We start from the raw sequence: 24,267 nt of genomic DNA, 5'->3' as shown, positions 1-24,267 counted from the left end.
TTTATATATTTAGATTTTCTAGAGTGAAAGAAGTCAGAAACAAAAAAGATGTTTAAAGAGAATTTTTTTTTTGTTAGACATTTACTCTGAAGCAGTTAGGAAATTTCTGATAGGTACTATGATATAATTATAAGAACTGAGGAGAGAATACAGAGACGAACTTGGAGGCTGGGACCTTCGGGTAACATGCCAAAGCCAAGGAACCTTTCTGGGTTCACAAGGGCGGGTTTAACTTACCCCAAGACATTCATTAATGAATCATGCATTTATTAATTGAGAGCTCAATATTATATAATACATGTATTTACATATATATATATGTGTGTGTGTGTGTCTATATATATAATATGGTGTTATTCTCTGAGAGAATAAAAAAAATCTTTATCTTCTAGAAGTTTAGAATCTGACAGGGGAATTATGATTTAGAGGAGTTAAGCCAATTTACAAAGCAGTATGTGTATTACATATATGTGAATAAGAGTAAAGCAATACAAATTATAGGAATTTAGAGATTTTGTGTAGACTAAAATGGTTTGTGAATTACTCATCAAGGAAATGTGACTTAAGGTGGACTTTGAATAATGTAAAGGATTTGAGTAGAGGAGAGAGAAGAGAATTCTATGAGGAAAACCTACCAATGTGCCTTGGCTCAAAATGAAAAATTAACATGGAATATTTTAGAAAATAATGAAGAATCCATCCTTATTGGAGTTGAGAGACATCGTGTTGGACAGAAGTAGGAAATAAAGTTGAATGGGAACTTTGGGTACAAATTAATATGGATCTTAAAAGCCAAGCTAAGGAATTTATGCTTTATTCTTCAATCAGTAGTCAGTGGGTTTGATCAGTAAAGTGAATAAAACAATTGTTTTAGGAATATTAAGGTGTAGCAAAAAAGGGACAAGATTAAGGTTGAAGGAGAATTAGGGCAGAGAGAAAGCAATCATCTTTCTGGCTCAAATTCAGTATACCCACTGGATTCCTGATCTCATTTGGTTTCCTAAGTGGCTTCCTTCCTATGGGGGAGATGCTGAGCTGGGTATACGAATTGCAATCAGTTTGGCAGTTATTTTTCTCACTGTGAATTAACAAGTTGAGTTTTTGATGTAAACAGATCTTTGTAGTTTGGGTTGTATGAACTACTTTTCACAGGAAATTTTAAGTGACTGTATGATTTTGCTATTTAATATTTAAAACAAGAATAACAATTATAGAAGCTAACATTTATTCAGCACTTACCCTGTACTGGGCACTGTGTCAAGGGCTTTATATTATTATTTCAATTAAACCTCACATTAAGGAGGAAACTGAAGTGCAGAGAAGTAAAGTTAACTTGTCTTAGGTGGTGTAACTGGACAGCTAAGCAGTCAAACATCACTAATGTCATTAGCACACTAACTTGTTAAAATAATTTATAATAGTGTTTTCTATTATCAAGTCATAGTATTTTCAGGTATTAGACATTTTTTTTAAAGATTTTATTTATTTATTTGACAGACAGAGATTACAAGTAGGCAGAGAGGCTGGCGGGGGGTGGGTGGGAAGCAGGCTCCCCGCTGAGCAGAGAGCCCGATGTGGGGCTCAATCCCAGTACCCTGGGATCATGACCCGAGCCGAAGGCAGAGACTTTAACCCACTGAGCCACCCAGGTGCCCCTCATGTATTAGACATTTATAAAAACATCAATGATGACCCTTAAAGCATTATATCATTGAGCTAAGAAAAAAAAGTCTCTGGAGTATAGAGAAATAATAGAACTCTAGAGGGCTTTTTCAACTATTGATCTTCATTACTACAAATGGCTTTTTAGATCCCATATTAAAAATAAGTGTCTTTATACTTTCAGGTTATTTAATTCTACAAATAGTTATTACTCTAAGTTTTGGAGGTATTGCCTCTAAGTTTTGGCAAGTTTTCAGTAACTTAATATATATTCATGCCATGCCAGCTATTACTCAATTACTCAAAAGAACTGTAATTTCTCAGGATCTGTGAATACAAAAACAATTTTCTGTAAAATTTTAAATGCACACATATACACATATGCACACCACATATACACCTAATGTCCTTCAGCTTCAATTTTTCCTACTTCTACTATAGCTTAATATTACTAAAATAATTATTTTACTCACTCTCCTGATCAAATCCACTGACTTTCCACTGATTGCAGAATAAACCATAAATTCCTTAACCTGGTTTTAAGATCCATACTGATTTGTCTCCAAAGTTCCTTCCATACTGCAAGAGTAATAATTTTATTATATATTTTTAATAACTGAATATAATATAGTTTGATCATTCATTGCCACTATATGGTATACCAAAGAAGAACAAAGCTTATAGAGCAAAATCTAGCAAAGACTAGAATGTCTTTGGAGTATAGAAGGCTTTTTGGGGGGGTTCCCGGGGGGTTTAGTTGGTTAAGCATCTGACTCAGTTTCAGCTCAGGTCATGATCTCAGGATTGTGAGATTGAGCCCTGTGTCGGGTCTGCTTGAAATTCTCTCTGTGCACCCCCCCCAAATAAATGAATCTTAAAAAAAAGTTTTTGGGGGGTACATGACTGTTTCAGCTAGAAGAACATGTGACTCTTGGTCTTGGGGTAATGAGTTCAAGCCCAACACTGGGTATGGAGACTATTTAAATACATTTAAAAAAAAGAAAGAAAAACTTTTGGGAGTTCCTCTTCATCAAAGGCATATTTTTGGGTAGTACCTCCTCTAAGTAACAGAATTATTAAAACTTCAACAGCTGAAACTGTTTAATATAGTAAAAAGAGCTCTGAATTTGATTAAGATAATCAGAGACAACCATCCTGACTTCTGACAGCATAGAAATAGTAGTTTCACCTACTTTCATATTTTATATAAATGAAGTCAATAGTAATCACTTGTATCTGGTCTCTTTTATGTATGAAAATCATCAGTATTGTTAAGTATAGTTATAGATCATTCATTCTCCTTTCTCTATAGTATTCCATTGTGGGAATATATTACAATTTGTTTATCCATTCTTTTGTTGATGGGCATTTGAGTAATTTCCATTTTGGGTCCATTATAAATAATAGTGTTATGAATGTTCTTTTGGTGGGGAGATGTATGCGTATCTGTCAGGTGTATACCTACGAATGAAATACGGGTCATGGAATACGTGTGTATTTAGCTTTAGTGGATACCACAGAGCAAATTTTCCAAGGAGGTTGTGCTCACTTATTATGCTCCTATAACCAGTGTTTTAAAGTTTGACTGATTCACATCTTTATCAACATTTGGTATTTTCTGATTTTTAAAAATTTTAGCCTTTGTGTTAAGTGCATAGTATTATTTCATTGCAGTTTTAATGCGCACGTCCCGTTGACGTTTGAGCACTACTTTTTTTAGGGCAGGGGAGGGACTGAGAGAGGGAGAGAGAGAATCCCAAGCAGGCTCTACCCAGCATAGAGCCCATCATGGGGCCTAATCTCACAACCCTGAGCTCAGGACCTGAGCTGAAATCAGGAGTCAGATGCTTAATCAGTTGAGCCACACTGGTGTCCCATTTGAGCACTATTTATTGGCCATTTGGATATCCTGTTTTGCGAAGTGTCTATTCAAGTCTTTTGTCCCTATTTTTCTTTTTGGTTGTCTGTCTTTTTCTTAGTGAATTTTAGGAGTTCTTCATATATCCTAGATATGAGTCCTTTGCAGATGTATGTATTGAGAATATCTTCTCCCATACAAGTTGCCTTTTTGAACAAAAGTTCTTAAGTTTAATATAATCTAATTCATCAGTATTTGGAAAATATTTTAAAAATTTTTTTTAAAGATTTTATTCATTTATTTGAGTGAGAGAGAGAGAGAGAGAGCATGAGAGGAAAGAGACAGGGGGAGAAGCAGACTCCCTGGCAAGCAGAGAGCCTGATGTGGGACTCGGTCCTGGGACTCCAGGATCATGACCTGAGCCGAAGGCTGTCGCCCAACCAACTGAGCCACCCAGGCGCCCCTGGAAAATATTTTAAAATTAAAATGTATCGACACAATACCAGTTGGAGTTCATGAGACATATTTTGTGCTTGGATTAAATAAGAGAGCGAAAAGCAGTCTCAGACTAATTAATTGTGACAAAAATGATCAAATTTTTAATTTTTATACATGTATGTAGTAAATACTGGATATGACAAACAAGTTGAAATGATAACTCAAGATACAAAGCAAACTATCAACAAATACTCTATTTATTTGGTAGACAATTTTTTTTAAAGATTTTTTTAAAAGATTTTATTTATTTATTTGACAGACAGAGGTCACAAGTAGGCAGAGAGGCAGGTTGAGAGAGAGGAGGAAGCAGGCTCCCCACTGAGCGGAGAGCCCGATGCAGGGCTCGATCCCAGGACCCTGAGATCATGACATGAGCCGAAGGCAGAGGCTTTAACCCACTGAGCCACCCAGGTTCCCCTTTTTTTAAAGATTTTTAAATTCATTTTAGAAAAAAAAAATTCATTTTAGAGAGAGAGCAGGGTGATGAGGGGCAGAGGGAGAAGGAGAGAGAATCCCAAGGGGATTCTTGGGGAGCCCAATGTGGGGCTTGATTCCACGACCCTGAGACCACAACCTGAGCCAAAACCAAGAGTTGGGCACTCACCTGTCCGTGCCACCTGGTGCCCCTAGATAATTCTTATACACTGAAGTAAAATTCATGCATCTGTCACTGTCTTATGACATTCCTAATATAGCACACCATTTCTTAGGGCAGACTATCCAATCATTTAAGAATAACTGTATATGGGTGGGTGGCTCAGTGGGTTAAGCCTCTGCCTTCAGCTCAGGTCATGATCCCAGGGTCCTGGGATCAAGCCCTGCATCGGGCTCTCTGCTCAGCGGGGAGCCTGCTTCCCCCTCTCTTTCTGCCTACCTCTCTGCCTACTTGGGATCTCTTTGTCTGTCAAATAAATAAATAAAATCTTTTAAAAAAGAATAACTGTATATATTTTTCAATATATCATACACACACATACAAAATTTAGAAGGAAATTACTGTTAATATTGATACATTTTGTGAAAGGCTGACATTTTATAGAACCTTAATATTCTGTAGAACTCTAGCTTAAGCAAAGCACAAAAGTATGGAGATACATGGTGGTAGAATAGTAAATGAATAGTAGTTACATACAACTAGAGTAAGGTACATAGGAAGTGATAAGGAATATAGGCAGAGGGGTGGGGGTGGCAGATGAGGCAGGAGAGTTAGGCAAGGATAAGTCTTTGATAGTTCTCAGTGCCACACTAAGGTACTTGAACTTTATCCTACATGAATACTAGTCATGTCATAATAATTTTGTATTCTTTAAAGTTAATAATGATAGCACTATGAAGGACAAAGTGAATTAAAGGAATTGTTGGCAGGAAGATCAGGGTCTACCACAGTAACAAGGGGGAGAATTGAGTATGCCCTGAGTCAAGGCAGTGAGAGTGAGAAGGGAAAGGAGAAAATACATTTGAGAACTCCTTTAGAGAGAATTATAGGGTTTAGTGATTAGAAATGGGGTATGAAATAAAAAGGGAAACCAAAGACAACTCTTCTTCTAGCCTGAATGATTGGCATGGAGGCTGATTCTTTACTCTGACAATGAAATTTGGGATCAAGATGATAGAGATTAACTGAGTTTGAGGGGTCTACAAAATGGTCTAGGTGTAGGGGTTCACAGAACAGAAACACAGAAGTGGGGCTCAGAAGAGCCTGTAGAGGCTATAGCTGAAGCAGTGAGACTAGATGAGATTACCCAAGAAGTGAGAACTATGCAAAGAGAAGAGGACCGAAGACAGAATTTAAATGTTTAAATGTCAGAAACTGGAAAAAATAAAAGAGATTGAGATAGATGTGGAGGGATGGGTGAAAAATCAGAAGAAAACAGTGTTATGGCAGCTGAAAGAGAAGAGGGAAAGTGTGGCAAAAGTGTCAAACACTGCAGAGAAGTTAGTACAAAGGACAGGAGAGGTCAGTGATAGGATATACTTGATGACTTTGGAGAGAATAGTATAAAATGCAGGTTACAAGAGGCAGATTGCATTGCATTCTGAGGAATGTGTGAAAGGGAAGGAGATTATGTAATCTTAGTAAAACTCCAATTTTGCTTCAAACCCGTGGATCATTGTGACATAAATTATACTAGTCTTGAATTACTTGGGTAACTCTCTCTGCCTTTCTGCTCTGCCTTGTCTATGGAGATCAAATTGAATGCAATTTTCAAAGCCCTGTTTCCTTTTGATTACCTATAAAGGTATCAGATTTGAAGTCTTGAAAAATCTTCCCATCATTATCTGTGGTAATGGCATGATGGCTGAATATATTAAAGAATAACTAATCTTTTTCATCTTTTTCCCCCCAGGAAACCGTTTTTCCATCCCAAATCACTAATGAGCATGAGTCATTGATAATGGTGAAGAAACTTTTTGCTACTTCTATCTCATGTATAACATATCTAAGAGGCCTGTTTCCAGAGAGCTCTTACGGAGAGCGCCATTTGGATGGTAAAGTTTAACTAGTTACCTTGCCTGTTGTAGCCCTTTCCTCTACTTGGCAGGAGTAAACCTTTCAATTCTCACAGTGTGCTAATTCCAGTTCATGGGATTGTTCGTCAAGATCAATTTGCTAATTCATTTTCCATTTTAATTTCAGTATGCTTAGTAGTTTTACTTATAGGAATCTTTAGTTCCTGGCTAGATACCAAATGACAGACTGAGAAGAAAAATCTGTATAGACAAACCCAGTAATTTTAAACCATACCTATAAAAGCAACAGCTGGATCAAAATCTATTTGGGTGCTATAGATCTGTGCTGTATTGTGCCTTAGTTGAGTTTGTTCTTTGAGGTTTACTTTGGCATTGAGGCAATTTGATGGAGCCAGGTGAAAAACTCTTCTTTCTGTTAACACATATAAATGTGCTGGAAGAACAGCATATTCATGCCAAACCCATTTGTTGATTAGCATTGATAGACAATTACTATTCTAATCAGCACTTTTCTCTTCTCAATTGCCAGGTCTTCTACTTTACTCCCTTTTATTTCTGCATCTTAAACTGATGATCTCATTTCCTTATATTACCAGCTGTTTCTGGCTCCTTTCCTTGTCTTGGATTGAAAGATAAAAATGTACCTAGGACTCTTCAATTTTTTAGAATCGTATTATTAGCTTAAAAAGCTGGATTGTAATAACAATCAGAAAATCTTGCTGTTTTGTCACTAAAATGGGAACTGTCATTTGGGATAATAAATGTAGAGGGCTATAAGTTTCCTTGTAAGATCTCACTTTTCAAGATCTAACTTTACTTTAAATTCCTCACATCTATATTTAATGATATACCTTGGCCTCATTCCAATTGTATTTTCTTTTTTTTTTTTTTAAAGATTTCATTTATTTACTTGACAGACAGAGATCACAAATAGGCAGACAGGCAAGCAGAGAGAGAGGAGGAAGCAGGCTCCCCACTTAGCAGATAGCCCGATGCGGGGCTCGATCCCAGGACCCTGAGATCATGACCTGAGCCAAAGACAGAGGCCTTAACACTGAGCCACCCAGGTGCCCCATCCAATTGTATTTTCTTAACATTTCATCCTCTATACTAGCTAGCATCAATGAAGTGCATGTGTGCATGTGCACAAGAGCGTGATATTGGCAATCATGACAATTTCATTTGTGTCATGTCTTCTTTTGGTCTATAGAATATAAATCTGTAATAGTGAATATGGTTGCATTTCTCCTTGTTTGGAACAGAATTGGGAAACACTGGAAAAAGACATGTTTGGGGTAACTAATTAAGGGCTTATTGTGTGCCAATCACTACCCTAGGCATGGGGGGGTGGATGTTAAAAAACAAAATTCAACCGAGTACATTTGAAGATCTAATTGGTTCTATTCAATGATTCACAAAAAGTGTAGTATCCAATCTAGCAAATAGAAAGGAGCTCTGAGGAGCAGTACAAATTGTTAGACTGTTATAGGCAGAAATAGGGCAGGACAGGGAAGTCACTAGTGAAAGAAAAGAAAGGTTTATTTCAGGCAAGGTCACCTCCTTTGCGGGGGGGAAGGGTAGGGGTCTACCATGCAGTTTACTTCACAAGTATTCATTAGGAAATTCCAGATTGACTGGTTAAAGGTTACATTCCTGCAATTACGTTTTTGTTTGCTCTTCCTCGTGGTGGGGCAAGTGACTCCATTTTAGGCTCCCTTGCTCTTTCCTTCTTCCTTCCCTCCTTCTTTCCTGCGTTCCTTCCTTCCTTTCAACAGAGTTGAAATAGTATTATTATTTAGAGCTTTATTTTTTGTGGTAGTTTTAGTAGAAGTTGTATGTCTCCCTCTCAGTTCTTAAAGTAACATACATCATAAAAATGCTCAGTACTCCTATATTACTCTCTTCTGGTAATCTCTAAATATTATACCAACATGGAGTAATTTTCATGTACCTCAACAGAGATAGAGGGAGCATCAATTTTAGGAAAACAGTATGAAAAGGTGAAGTGACATGCAAAGTAATAAATGAATCAGGGATTGATTTTGGACTGATATAAGCCAAAACTCTTTTAATATGATTTTCCTATTCTTCTCTACCTATAGTAAAGTAGTTGAATTTCAGATGGAAATTAATATTGGAGAATAATTCATGGGAAAATTTTTCATCTTTATTTTCATTTAGGGGAGACAAATATGAGAGAACTGACTTGAGATTGAGGTACATGTTTTAAATTGGAGATGGTGTCAATAGTCCCTTATGATTACTCGGAATTCAGCAGAAGCAAAGAAGTGACACAAATTGTGCTGAATTGTAGAAGGGGCGACTACTAGACTATAATCAGAATTGGAACTAAGCTAGTTTTCAACATAGGACTTATTTTGAAAGTAGATATTTAGAGATTCAAAATGTTTTTATAAGCTATAAAACTAAGTTATATAAATAAAATAGTTAAAGGAAATACCCTTTTTTAGCATGGACGATTTTAGTACAGTTATCTTTTAGTAGAGGAAAATAGACTGTATTTCTTTCTGTTTTTGTAGACCTCAGTTTAAAAATCCTTCGAGAAGATAAAAAATGCCCTGGGTCACTGCATATTATCAAATGGTAAGTAATTGATAGTCCACAAAAGTTGAACAACATTATTTTTATCAAGGTTGAAATTACCCATAAGATTTTATTTGGTAAGATTTTTCCTTAAAACCCTTCCTTCCTTTCTTTTTTCCTTCTTTTTATTTTTTTTTTCACAGTTTCCTGGAAATTTACAACAACTATTCAATATAATTTTAAGATACTGATTTAGTTTTGTTTTTGAAAAAAATGGACTTGTATAAAGAAAGAAAAATATTGTACTCCTGAAACAAATATTATACTGTATGTCAACTTCAATAACAAAAATTTTTAAAAGAGAAAAATATCAATCAAAATTTGATTACTCATCGTATGCATGTCAGTATCTTAAACATTATGGGAGGCAAAAAGAAAAATAAGATGTGGTTCTCTACCTTTAAATTGCTTGCCTGTTACTTATAAAGATCTATCAATATATTAAATGGCATTGGGAGTTTTGAAAAAAGTTCAAGTGGGAAAGGTAAAATGATTACCAATTTAATGTACTTAAAAGCAAAAATTATAAATCAATTCTATTCTTGGAATTTTTTTGGCTTTTGCATCTTGTCCAAATTGATATCAAACATTTATTTCTTGACAGGATCCAAGGTTGTTTTGATGCTTTGGAAAAGAGATACGTAAGAATGTTTTTAAGTTTACACTAGTATTAAAGAGTTATCTTTTATACCTTAAAAAAAATTTAGTTTTTATTTTGTTGTAGCGTATTAACAGTGCACTAGTGCCTACATTTGCATTTATGAAAGTTTCTTTTTATGTCTTTGTTGTCCTGTTGATGTCTTGTTTTCATCAATTAGAAAGGAAACCTTCATTTTTCTCTTTTACATACTCATATCTTTTGACCACAGAATTTCCTCTGAAGTCACTGGAAGAGATCCAAAGGATGTGGGACAGGGGAGACAAGAATCTCGCATTTAGCACATTGAACATGTTCAAAATAGTTGTGATTCAATTCACAGATATGAAAGGAAAAAATGGACTTAAATAATTACTTTTTATTCTATGATAGTCGTTTTGTTAACTGTGTTTTGTGCATTTATGTAACCTGTTCCCTCAAATAGCTAGTATTGTACCTTGAATTTTTATTTTTTAAAAATTTTAAAAAAGATTTTATTTATTTATTTGACAGACAAGAGATCACAAGTAGGCAGAGAGGCAGGCAGAGGGGGGCGGGGAGCAGGCTCCCCGCTGAGCAGAGAGCCCGATGAGGGGCTCGATCCCAGGACCCTGAGATTATGACCTGAGCCGAAGGCAGAGGCTTAACCCACTGAGCCGCCCAGGCTCCCCTGTACCTTGAATTTTTAAAAAATGCAGGTTGAATTTTAAGTGTATCAGATCTTTCTTGCTGCCCAAGACTGCTATGAAGGGTATACAAATTAGAGGCTCTAGTTCTAGTTGAAGAGACAAGATGTATATGAATGAACCTTCTACCACTGCTTCCCCTCCTTTCCCCATCTATATCTTCTTTTAACTCCTTCTCAATTCCCATTCCCTTAAGTAATTTTTGAGACGAATAAGGCTTATATTGGATTATTTAGTTGAACTCATTCATTTCCTTTTTCAATGAACAGTTATTTTTTATGATTTATTCAGCACTGACCCGGGGGACTAAGGGATATAAAATTAAAACAGATACGGGATTGTGCACACAAAGATCTTCTAGACCATGGCAGAAGAGAAATGATACTTCATATGCTTGGGTGATGATCAGCTATTATACACTGGCCCAGCTGTGCCTGTTGTTAAAATATTGAAATACTCTGTATCAGGTGGTAAATAGCTGTTTTGCTGAGACCCTGAGTGACCCTCATTTTCTCCCCCTCACTTCACCATTGTCTCTTTTGGGATCTCTCCAGACCTATCCATAATCTAGCAACTAAAGGGTTAACATCTGGCCCAGGGGGAGCGTCCAGGAACCCAGTGCCAAGGCTAAGTTGGCAGTCTTTCTGATTGGCCAGTACCTGTGCCATATTGGGCTATAAATATTGACTTTTTTCACATCAGCTTGATATTTTTGTGTAAAAATGGGAATTTTGACAATAACTCTATTATGAGTATAAGTATCCATAATCCTCATTATAAATTAATGTATACTAAAGGAAAGATACTGCTTGTGTGCAATAGAAATATGGAAAAGGAGAGGTTGTATCTAGTGAGAAGCATGAGGGAGAAAATGGGAGAAATTTTCTCCCATTTTCTTTGGGAGAAAATGGCTTTTGAACTTTGAAAGCCCTTAGTACTTGGATAGGTTTAAATGGAGACAGTCATCACCAGCATGCTGAACACTACTCATTCATTCTCCTTCATCCATTCATTTAGCAACATTTCTTGAACATCCATCATTGAGAGGCAGTGCAATATAGTTAAGAGCACAAGTATTGGAATCAGTCTAAAGGGAATACCAGTTCTACACTTAACACCTGTGTGATTTGGGGCAAGTACCTTAGTTTCTTTACATACAAAATGGGGATAATAACAGAACTTCTTAGGGTTGTTTGAGATAATGAACTAATCTAAAGCACTGGTTTTCAAATGTATGCTTGCACTGGAATCACCTGGAGAACTTGTTAAAACATTGTCAGGCTCTACCCCATAATTTTTGATGTGAGAATTTGCATTTCAGATAAATTTCAGATGATGTTGAGACTGTTAGTCTAGGGACCATACTTTGAGAATGACTGATCTAAATTATTTAGAACAATGCCTGGTGCCTAGTAAGTGCTATGTAAGTGTAAACTCTTTTTTCTCCTTCCCTCCCTCCTTCCCTCTTCTCCCTTCCCTCTATCTCACCTTCCTTCCTTCCTCTCTTATCTATTTTATCTGTGCCATACATTTACCTAAATAGTAGATGAGATAAAAATGAGAGAAAGATGTGATTCCTCCACTCAAGGAGGTCACAATCTAATAGCATCGCTTCTTAAGTAACTGCAATGTTACCTGTACTAAAAGAACAGTGTGATGAGCAAAGATTATCTAGCTAGTTTGATGGATTAATTTTACTTAAATGACTACCTGTATGACTGAATCAATTAAATTTACTGTTTGGGGAGATTAAAAGACAATAACTTAGATGGATGACTTAGGCTGTTAATGGTATTTACATTTGTTTTTCAGTTGTTAGTATCTTAAATTTCCTACTAGGAAATAATTAATGTGTTAAAAATAGTTTGAGTTGAGTCAAGTTTGAGTATCGAGATCTTGAAAGATATTCCTCTGTTGAAGATGATTATTTCTGGTTGTGAAATTTTGGGTGATTTTACCCTGTTTTCTTTGTAGTTGATATTATGTTCAAATTCTTTAAAGTAAGTATGTATATATTTTTAGATAATTAGACTATATTGTACCTAACCTCCTAATCTGTCTCCCTATTCCCATTTTCAATCCCCTGCCATTCCAACTCACTATCCATACTACATTCTTTCAGAAATCTGAGTCTAATTATTCTGATCTCTTGCCTGAAAATCTTGCACAGCTTTTAAAAATAAAGTTGAGAGTCCATCACAGAGAACCTGTATGATTTAGTCTTCACCTGCCTTTCCAAAAGTCATCACTCTCACCATTACTAACCATATTCAAGCCACGCAAGGATTCTAGAACATGCCAAGTGCCTTTTCACTTTGTATGTATTGTTGCTTTTGCCTGCAAAATTCTCTTCCCTACCCATACATTTACCTGGCTAAATCCAATTTATCCTTCAGGTCTCAGCCTAAATATTTACTTTCTTAGAGGGGTCTTCCCTGGCATATACCGCCCCCACCTCAGCCTAGATTGTCCTTTTGTTTAATGTTCTCAAACACCCTGTGCTGCTTTGTCATAGCAATTAATAGTTATAATGATGTCCCCATCTGTTTGCTTTTTTGTTTAATGTTTTCTTTCCTGTTGGTCTGCATGTTCCCTGAGATCAGGGGCCATGTCTATTTTTGAATGAGTGAATGAATGGACTATTAATCAAATAATTAATATAGAGTTTCACTATGTAGTCTCAAAATTATATTGTATGCAATAACCAAAATAGCCACACAGTGTCACTAAAGTTTTAGTCCTTTGGGTGAAATAGGTGAATATTTTTTTTTAATAGGTGAATAATTTGATATGAAATTATGGTTGGGAAATTTTCTTTAAAAAAAAAATTTTTTTTTTTAAACTAGGCTCCATGACCAACGTGGGGGCTTGAACTCACGACCCTGAGATTAAGAGTCACATGCTCTAACAACTGAGCCAGTCAGGCACCCCTGGTCCAGAAATTTTCTAATTTGTATTCCAGTTTTTAAATTTTTATCAGAGGCTAGATTATATCTCTATGTATTGGCTTACTCTTTCAAGCAGAGAGAATCTTTTTATAGTAATATGTATGTAGGTAGGGCAAGGGTTTTGTAGACCTATCAGACTTTAAAAATTTTTACTTTAGTAGATTAGTTTCAAAAAATATTTTTTGAGATATTGTGGCATATTTAATATTTAGTAAAAATGAGTTATTTTGTATATCTTTTGCCTCCCAAACTAAAATATAACTTTTAGAGAGTATAGATAGTTATCTTTTTCTTTTTTGCATCCCTCTTCTCCAGCAGAACCCTACGTATGTAAATTTATACTTACTTGAATGAATGAGTGAATTAATATCCCTTTTTTAGGTCTTCTACCCAAATCTTAGGAACCTCTCTGAAATCATATTTTAATTAGCCTTTATTGAAAATAATAATAATATCAGTACAAGTATATAATGACAGTAGTTTTCTTTTCTCTTGAAGCTACACATGGCAGTACTTACAGTAAGTACACACTTAAAGACCAAATCCATGTCTCTACTATATTGTTTTTTGGCAAGTAAAACATTAAAACAGTACTATCCCCACTTCTCCCTGAATTTATCTGTCCTATGACATTTTAGAATTAAAAAAAAAATAGAATCTACCAGAAGTTTTTAAAAAAGATTTTATTTATTTATTTGACAAAGACAGAGAGACACAGCAAGAGAGGGAACACAAGCAGGGGGAGTGGGACAGGGAGAAGCAGGCTCCCCGCCAAGCAGGGAGCCCAATGCAGGGCTCGATCCCCAGACCCTGGGACCACAACCTGAGCTGAAGGCAGATGCTTAATGACTGAGCCACTCAGGCGGCCCTTGAATCTACCAGAAGTTTCAATAAAAGATCACAAATTATGTATTTCTTAGGTATATTACAGTACATGGGAAAGTATATAGTAAATACTATTTGCTTCACATATTGGTTATCAGGATTTCATTTTTTTGAATTACTTTACACACTCGGGAGTTTTTTGTTTTTGTGGTTTTGTAGCTTTTTTGAAATTTTGTGTGCTTCTGAATATAACATGCTATGTATAGTTAAGAATAGAAAGAAAATGAGAAGATAACATGGAGAGTAGATATTTAATTTATTTAAATATTTTTAAGCCATAACAAATTGTCTTGAGATATGTGTATCTCATTCCTCAATTAATAGAGCACAAATTGAACTTTTCACATAGAAAATGTGTTCTGTGAGGAGTAATCTAGTAAATTTCAGAAATTAAATGTTATTTATTTCTCCTTAAACAGCTTTACACAAATCCCAAGGAACCTGAGGTAAGAACACACATTGAGATGGAATTATATTTAAATGTATTTACCTGAGTTGAGGCTGTTGATTATGTTACTAGATTACTATACGAGCAAAGTAACTTGTGATGAGCTCTTTCTGTGTGTTTTGTTATAAACGTCACCAATTCTTTATTATGAGATTTTAAAAACTACTTAGGAGTATTAAAAAAAAAAGCAAAGAGGAGCCTAATCCCTAACATGTTAGAATTTAAAATCTCTCCATGTATAAAACCATGTTTTATTATTTATTTTAACTGATTCCAAATCCTTTCTGTTTGTGGCCTTTTGAAAAAAAAAAGCAAAACAGCACAATTCTAAACTTTTCCCCTTTTTGACAACTAAATTCTCCCTTATTTGACCTTTTCATAGATTTCAGATCTTCTTCTTTCTCATAATTTCTTCCCTATTGAATCCTACTCATCTTCAAGGCCAATTTATGTTCAGATCTTCCATGAAATCCTCTTGGCCTATGCTATTCACACTAATTTCCTCCTCTAAATTCCTTTTCTGATGGGACCCCACAATTTAATACTCTCAGTTGATTCATGTAGATTACTTTATCTCTTCAACCAGATTCTGAATTCTTGAAGACAAGTGTCTTGTCTTGTTTTCTATCTCCCAGAATGAATATCATAGTCCTGGACATGTAATAGTTACTTGTACTACTCTGTGGCAATGGCATAGAGATGGAGAGAAAAGCCCTCGGTTCTTTCTTTTCGTTCTATTCTCTGTACTTTCCTCCTAGTTTTCTTTCCTTCTTCTCTTTCCTTCTTCCTTGCTTTCAATTTTCCTTCTTAAGCCTATGGCTTTAGCCTAATTGGTAGCATTCAAGACTAAATTAAGCATTTTTAGCCTTTCATATCCTTTCTTGGGAAGATTATAAATAACTGTTTGAACAAGTTGGAGGAAAACTGGTACATACAGGTGGGTAAAAATTCCTCAATGCCTGAACTACCCCTTTTTATCTTTGTCTCTTGTTTAGTTTCAAAATGCTTTTTTTTTTTTTTTTTAACCTTTAGGTTTGAGGGGAAGTTTCCCAAACTAAAACTTTCTGATAAATTATAAATAAAGTGGTCATTTTCTTAATGCAATGAATTATTTTGTTTTCTTATGTATTTAAAACTCCTAATCTGAAAGCAGTGCTTTTGACGTAGTAAAATGCTGGGCATATTGGGCTTAACTACAGAAAACTCTTAGAGTGTGTGTCGGGGGGGTGCTGTTAAATGAGGTTTGATGCAGGCAAAGTAATGAAGTTAGAAAACAAAACCTTATAATATGAAGTGCTGAGCTATCATTTATAACCTAGGAAAAAAACATTTTGAATTCTTATAGATCATTCCATATAGCAGTGATCTCTAACTTCTGTGTGTTCGTGGTACACTTTAGACTGCTAGAAATTTTAGTGGCATGTTTGAGGGTATTAAGAGACTCAAAACACACCAAACAAGTCAGCAATAAGTACAGTATGACTATGGAATAGCAACGTTCACAGTGTTGATATCTAGCATCAAGTTGCTGATACAATCACTTACCTCCCTAATCTCATTCTTTTTTTGTTGTTAAAGATTTTATTTATTTATTTTGAGAGAGAGAGAGCAAGCGAGAAGAGAGCACATGCAGGGGAGAGTGGCAGAGGGAGAGGGAAGAGCAGACTCCGCAAAGCAGGGAGCCACCAGACGTGGGGCTCGATCCCAGGACTCTGGGATCACAACATGAGCTAAAGGCAGACACTTAAATGACTGACCCGCCAGGCTCCCCTCTCATTCTTTTACATACTCACAAAACAACATTGTCATGTAAGCACAGTCTTTTGGTGTTTATCTGATATTGTGCCATGTTTCTTGACTCCTATCTGTAGAAGTATTTCCTTCCCTAATCAAAACTGAAGAAACAATAGCAATATTAATATATACATGAAGCAAAAATATATTTTACATATGGATTAAAAATTGTAACAATCTTGTGAAGAGCATTCATAGTACAATAATTGCAAACCTCTGTCTTATATAAGTGTGCTTACTGAGTTCAGGGGCCAATGGAGTTTTGGACATTGCACGAAGTTGTGGTATTTCTGTACTAGAAGTTTTGTTCTGGTTGCTCCATTTCATGACAGAGATGAATTGACAAAAGTAACTAAAGTAGTGAAGAAGGATAGTGTAGCTTTCCTATAGATAAACACTAAGTGTGGAGGGTATTAATAAGTTGTGTAAACCAAAATGTAAATATGTTAAGGAAAGTTTCACACAACTTAATGCATGATAGTATGGGGGGACACCTGGGTGCTCAGTTGGTTAAGCATCTGAGTCTTGATTTCAACTTAGATCTTGATCTCAGGGTGGTGAGTTCAATCCTGGTGTTGGGCTCCACCCTGTACATGGAGCCTACAAAGAATGGCTATGTATCAATACTGTGAGGACAAAAATCTTACTGTTTCACCATCTGTTCCTTTGTACCTATTGGAGGTTGTCAACATCCATTTTTAATAGATTGTTTCAAGAACTGAAATATACATGGCTCCTGTTTCTTGCCACAATTTGGTTTTAGAAATGTTGTTAAAAGGGGCACCTGAGTGGCTCAGTGGGTTTAGTCGCTGCCCTCGGCTCAGGTCATGGTCTCAGGGTCCTGGGATCAGGCCCCACATCGGGCTCTCTGCTCAGCAGGGAGCCTGCTTCCCCCTCTCTCTCTGCCTTCTACTCTGCCTACTTGTGATCTCTCTCTCTCTCTGTGTCAAACAAATAAATAAAATCTTTTAAAAAAAAAAAAAAAAAAAAAAAAAAGAAATGTTGTTAAAAAAAAATCCTTGTAGGATGAAATCCTAATTGAGTGTGAACTCTATCCTGACTGAATATTTAATCAGCAAATATTAATTGGGTTCCCTTTATGTGCCTAGCACTGTTCAAGGTATAAAAACACAAGAGTTAATGGGGTAGACAAGGTCCCTGCTCTCTGGAAGCTTACATTTTTATATCCTTGGGGGAGAATAAACAATAAACAAACAAAAATGAGCAAAACAGTTTCAGATAATCCTACTGCTATGAAGAAAATAAAAGAAAGGTAATGTGCTGGAGAATACTGAGGCAGGGAATGGAGAAGGAAGGATTGGAATATAGTCTGTGGAAGGCCTTCAGAGCTAAGCCTCAAGGGCCAGAGGAATCAGCCTATGCAGGTCTGTGGGAGGCAATGGCAGGTGACTGGCAGAATAGCACAGTGGTTAACATTGCAGGTGCTGGAGTCAAATTCCAGCTCTAACACTTACTAGCTTCATGTATAATGAGGATAATAATACCTACATCAGAGCACTGACTGCGTAAGAATGAATAAATGTAGAGCATTTAGAGCAGTGCCCAAATATCATCATCATCAACTAGAGACAGTGTGTTCCAGAGGGTAGCTGTGCAAAGGCCCTAAGCCAGCAAGGCATCTTGTGTGTTCATGGACAGAAGGGTGCCCTGAGCCTGGAGCTTAGTGAGTAGGAGGGAAAGAAGCAGAAGATAAGGTTATAGAGGTAGACAAGGGACAGATGTGTAAGATCTTGTGGGCTAAGGTAAGTTTTTGGATTTTATTCTAAGAAAAATGGGAAACTGTTGGGGTGTTTTAAGCAAAGGAGTGACATGGTCTGATTTGTATTTTCAAAAACGCTTTTTGGCTATAGAATAGAGAATGAATTACTGAAGGAATAGTTTGCAAGCAAGGAGATCAGATGAAGAGAGATAGTGGTGGTTTGGACAGGATGATAGTAATGGATGAACTTAGAATATGCTTTGGAGATAGTCCTGAAAGGTCTTGCCAATGGATTGGAATGTGAAGGGAGGAGAAAAGGCTACATATGTTACTATTGCTTTGGTATCTGAATATATTCGGTATGATTAACAGAAACCATTGCTGAGTGGTTTAAAGGCCCATCTTTATGAAGCAACACATTAATCTGAAAAGCAGGAAAATGTTTTATGCAATATTTAAGAAGAGACTAATGCCTGCTGTAAATGTATCTTCTGGCATAATCAGAGTCAGATTGAAGTTATATGGAATTAGCATCTTCTGTAAAACCATTGTAAATATAACTCTCCCATGAATTGCTTCAGGGACCAAATAACATGTTAATAAAATTATCAGCTGCTAAAGGATCTATTCTTGTTATAATTAAAAAAATAAAATATAGCTCAGAGCATCGAAAAGCTAGAGTTTGCTGTGAAACATGGGCAGGCAGGGAGAATAGACATTGTTTGCTTGGCAGGGCAATTACACGCAGAATGAACAAAGAGAGGAAGCTGTGTATCTTGCCTATCTGGGGCGAACCTGCTGTGGTAGGCACCTCTAGTGTCACATACCTCTCCTACTATACTCACAAAACAGCCTTCTAAATTTTGTTTGATTTCCCAAGTACACTGTCTTGCTAGAAAAATATTTTTTTCTTTTAAATTAAGTCCACTACAAATCAGTTGTCTTAGAGCTTAAGCAGCATGAGCCAATTTCTCCAGGACTTGATAACCTGTGATTAACCTGTTTGCTAAGGTTTTAAGATCAGTAGAGCAGGGAGAACAAGTCTTAGAGTAAAGTAAGAGAAGCACCAAGGCTTTCTGATCAATCTAACATCCTTGTACTCATAGTATGAAGACCAAATATTGAAACAGATGACTGAAAGGCATTTTTTGTGTTCTGACTTAAACTTACACCCTTTGCCTGTCTTTCGGACCTTCTCCAGATCTGTGGACAAAGCTATAAAGTGTATGTGGGCCAAACTTTGCTTCAACTACAAGACAATCATTTTACATGAAGTATGTCTCTTATGAGAACATGTGTCCCTCTTTATTTGTAGCTTTCTAAACAGTGAGGAGAGCAAATAGCAGTGGTATCTGAGTTTTTAGTGCAGGATCCAAAAAAAAAAGAGACCTGATGTCATAGATCCTGGTTTCTTTTTGAATTTTTCTAGTTTCTTGTTGCCATTCTGGTCTTCCCTGAATTACTGTAGTAGCCTCTTAATCGCTGTCATGGTTCCCACTTCTTCCTTCTTCACTATAATGATCTTAAAAACATGCAGATTATTCCCATGCTTAAAACACTTCACTGTATTTCCAGTTTACTTAGAATAAAATCCAAACCTCTTGTGGCCAATAAAGCTCCACATCCTCATCTCCTACATTCTCTTACTTGCTTACTCATCACCAGCCACTTAGATTCCTCTTTGACCTGAAAGAGGCTTGCTTTCCTGCTTTAGAACTTTGCACTGCTGTTCCCTCTGCCTAGGATATGCTGCCCTCCCCCAGATCTGCATGTGACCCCCTTTGTCACTGAGGCTCGGCTCAAGCATTATCCTTTCAGGGAGGCGATCCTTGGCCTTCCAAACCAAATCAGTACCTCTGCTTTCTATTCTCTCTCATAGCTTGTGCTTCCTGTTGTTCACAGTACTCACTACTATCTGAAATTATTTTATTTTTTACTTATTTATTGACTGTCTCTCTCACCAGGCTGTCTATTCCAGAAAAATAGGGACCTTTTTTGTCATGTTCACCACTTTGACTCCAGTGCCTAACACAAAGTAGACATTTGATAAATATCTGTTACATGAATGAATGGTTTCTCAACTGGTTTCACTGTCATTTACATACGCCAGGTCAGGTACTTGACGCTGTGTCTTAGTTTCTCCAGCTTTGACAGGATAACAGTAGAATTTGCCATCTAACTCATTTTTAGCATGGAGGAGAAAAGTTATCTTTATATCTGGAAATATTACTCCTGAATAATGTCATGCTGTGAAACAAAGAGGTATGTAAGTAGTATAGTAGGTATACAGTAAAAATATTCCTCACCTATTACCAGATAAGGTTCTGGATTTCTTTTTTGTAAGTAATTTCTTTCTCTATTCCCTTTGATGTTTCTAGAAAGTGACTGAGATATACCAGTTCAAATTCAAATACACAAAAGAAGGAGCCACTATGGATTTTGACAGGTAGAATCTAATTGCTTAATGAACATGAGAAATAGGACTGAGGTAAACATAAGCTTCTTGAAGCCATATATAGGCTTTATATTTCCTCTGTAACTTCCCCAATAATCCTACAAAACTCCTCTATTATTAATAATAGTAATAATTGTTTAAATTTCTGAAATCCGTGGATGAAGTTGGTGGGAGTAGAGTCTTCCTTTGCTTCCTTTCCTCCTCTCCTCATAGGTGATGTTAGTGGGGTCTAAAGGCAATTAAGTTTGGTGGTTAAGAGTTCCATTTCCTAAAGCAGAGACCCAGCTTGGAACACTCCATTATTAGTCTAACTTTGGACAGATTACTCAACCTCCCTAGATATTAGTATTCTCATCTGCACAGTGGAATTAATAATATTTACATCATATGGCTGTTGTGACTATTAAATTACAATGCACATACAAATATTTGCCCATTCCTGGCATGTATTAGAAAGCCAGTAAATGGTACCTTGTGGCAGTGGTGGTGATGGAAGTGGTCCTTGGAGCCAATGATGGTTGGTGGGTGACATAGCAGTAGAAATTATATTAATGAGACTGTCTACATGGTGTTGATTGAAGAACTTTGTAAGATTCTACTTAGATACTAACCTGAAGTTTCTTGCTATGCCAAGATATTAATCTCCTTTGCCCTCGATATAGCCAGACCGGATCTGGAGTAGATGAAACCCCTGAACATTATAGATGCAAACATTCTCATCTACTTCTCCCAGTATGTCATACAAATGTAATTTTTTGTGTGTGTCCCTCTATGGAAAAGACTGAAAAGCACTACATTTTCCTATCGAGTTTATAATGCCAAGTTTAGATATACTAATGGTTTAAAGAGGAAAGTCAAGGGTATTTGCTTAAAAAGATTCCTGGTGTAGGAGATGTTTTATTGAAGAGCAACATTTTTTCTTATCCCAGTAGCTATTAGATTCAGAAAGATCTAAGTTTTACTGATGAGATGGAATAGAAGTGGAACAGGTGGATGGTGGTGAAAAGGCCTGGGTGGTAGAGGGATCCCAGTCAGGGGAATGAGTGCCCATGAAAGGAGCAACTTGGAAGAGAAATGTGGCCTAATTCTCAATTTTCTGCTATTAGCTCTGTCTTATCATTTACTGCAAGTTTGAGGATTTCTCTCTGAGATTCACTTTCTTAATTATCTTCTTATTTGTAAAACTTACAGACAGCACTAAGATGTGCAGAGGAAGTAAGTTTTAGGAATGAGAATTAAAATATTAATCATCATAAGCTAGCATTTATATAACATTATACAGATTGTACAGCACTTTTCATGCATATTCTCCCACATTAAACAGTTGCCTTTTACTCTCCAAGATTTAAATATAAGTGCTACTGGCAACCAGATTAATCTCTTTTGTTATGAAGACACATATGCCAAGTAATGAGCAGTAAAACAGAAATGGCCAAATCTTTCAGCTGTTTCAGAGAAGATAATGCATATTACTAATTTCCTAGAAACCAAAGGTAGACATTTATTTAAATGATTGGTCATACAAAATCACCTTATCACCTCTTCCATAGTAAATATAATTTGCCTTTAAAAGAGTGCAGGGAAGTCTTGAGTATGATTTTACATGGATATGATTTTATAAATATGATGTATACTGAGAGATCCCATGAGTGAAATGCTATAGCCCTTCACTCGTGTTACCTATTTCAAATTGGTTAAATTTTTTTTCAAATTGGTTAAATCTTAGTAGAGAAAACTTTGTTGTTCAAAATCAAAAAAGGAGGAAATGTATTCACTTAATGATGTCTGTTTTATGAATCCATGCTTCCTATAGTAGCTCAGTTACTCAGGATTATTATTCACTATTGAGTGCTTATTATGTGAAAGGCATGTGCAAATATATTGCAATGATAGTCCTTCCTAGAAGCTACTCAAATATGAGACCAATTTGGGAAGAAACTTTTGGAGAGAAATAAAAAAAAAATTTAGAGTCAGAAGGTAATTTGGTTCAACTTGTACATTCATTAATTAATTCCGCAAATGTTTACTGAGTATTTACTCTAGCTGGCAACAAAAAAGTGCTGTGGACATGAAAGATAGAGCTATGCATAATCAAGAGGGTGGGCATACAAACAATTATACATAGGAGTAATGTATAGGAATTATCAGGGAAAACTTCCTTGAAGAGGTCGCACATAAGCTAGCTATTAAAGGATGAATTCAGGAGAGTCAGGAAAAGAAGTGGGAAAAGCAAATACAAGCAAACAAAGTGAATAGCATATGCGCGTGGGTTAGAAGAAACTGGGCAGTAAATGTAGATGAGGTTGGAGGTGAGGGCATGGGTGCTCATGAAAGGTATTGTACACCTACCATTCTTGAATTTGATTGAAGGGTAATGAGTGTAGTAGAAGAATTTTAAGCAGGAGAGTGACAGGAGCAGATTTTCCTATTAGGTATATTATTGCAGCGGTGGGATAGAAAATAGCCGTTGTTGCAATCCATGTAAGAGGAAGGGACGTCTCTGACAAATAACCAGACAGTAGAAAGGCCCAGAGCTGATGACCAATTTTCAAATAGAAAATCTGGAGAGGTGTAGAAATGTGTATAAGCTTATCCCACAAAGTGAGCTAACTGACCTAGAGTGTCTAACTGACCTGACACAGGTCATTCAGTTAGTTAGCAGCAGAGCCAATATTAGATTTCAAGTCTCCTAATTCCAAATCCATTGTTCTCACTACTATGGCATGTGGTTATTTGTAACTCAGATTTTTAAAAAATCAGGTCATATTTAAAATGCCTTACAGAAACTTGCTAGTTAAGAAATCCATTGTATATACATTGCAAAAAGTACAATCACTGCTCAAATTTACATTCTAAAAATGGTCTCAAGTGTCCTGATGTTTACTTTATATTTATTTGATCATATGGTAAAGAGTTTTATTCTTTTTGAAAAGATTTTCAATATTATATATGATTAAAAAGTATGTTGTTTTTCTATATGGTTATAGCAGTAGTACAAGCTTCGAAAGTGGGACAAACAGTGAAGATATTAAGAAAGCCAGTGTTCTACTGATCCGTAAATTATATATACTGATGCAGAACCTTGGACCCCTTCCTAATGATGTTATACTTACTATGAAACTCCACTACTATAATGCAGGTAGGTGGATACCTCTAGTTAAATTCCTTCTTAAGTGTCAAAGTAATATTTTAAGAGAGAGATTTTGTAAACATCTGAAAGAGATATCTGTTGCTACACATGAAAGATTAATTTGGCTTCTATTGAAACTCACAGTTTTCTTGGTTTTCTGCCCTCTTCATTTTGCAGTGACTCCACATGATTACCAACCCCCTGGTTTTAAAGAAGGGGTAAACTCACACTTCCTGCTGTTCGAGGGGGAGCCTGTAAACCTGCAAGTGGGATTGGTCTCCACTGGCTTTCATAGCATGAAAGTAAAAGTCACAACTGAGGCCACCAGAGTGTCTGATTTGGAGAACAATCTCTTTCAGGAGAACAGCACTACTGAGATCGCTCATCAGGGTCTAGACTTCGATGAAGAAGACGAAGAATGCAACAGTCATGTAAGGCAAAGCTTTATAGACCCTCCATTGCTTCACTTA

General features: G+C 36.3%; 1 protein-coding gene across 5 annotated transcripts in view; it reads left to right on the top strand.

Annotated features, from left to right (window-relative positions):
* The window catches only part of HORMAD2 (HORMA domain containing 2), a 109,134-nt gene that overhangs the window by 8,956 nt on the left and 75,911 nt on the right, over positions 1-24,267 (top strand). For 2 of the 5 annotated variants that reach the window (XR_013967884.1, XM_080822198.1), the window contains exons 3-10: positions 6,367-6,508; positions 9,031-9,094; positions 9,699-9,735; positions 13,864-13,884; positions 14,670-14,696; positions 20,591-20,658; positions 23,655-23,806; positions 23,975-24,228. Coding sequence is in view for 4 of the 5 variants with exons in the window: in XM_080822198.1 (XP_080678324.1) it covers positions 6,367-6,508; positions 9,031-9,094; positions 9,699-9,735; positions 13,864-13,884; positions 14,670-14,696; positions 20,591-20,658; positions 23,655-23,806; positions 23,975-24,228 (765 nt within the window). In the remaining variant the exon portion in view is untranslated. The remainder of the gene's footprint in view (positions 1-6,366; positions 6,509-9,030; positions 9,095-9,698; positions 9,736-13,863; positions 13,885-14,669; positions 14,697-20,590; positions 20,659-23,654; positions 23,807-23,974; positions 24,229-24,267) is intronic. The other 3 variants (XM_080822199.1, XM_080822200.1, XM_080822201.1) reach the window with 3 other exon arrangements.

Source organism: Martes martes, assembly GCF_963455335.1.
Source record: "Martes martes genome assembly, chromosome: 13".
Taxonomy (NCBI): Eukaryota; Metazoa; Chordata; class Mammalia; order Carnivora; family Mustelidae; genus Martes; species Martes martes.
This window is presented reverse-complemented; position numbering and strand designations above follow the sequence as displayed.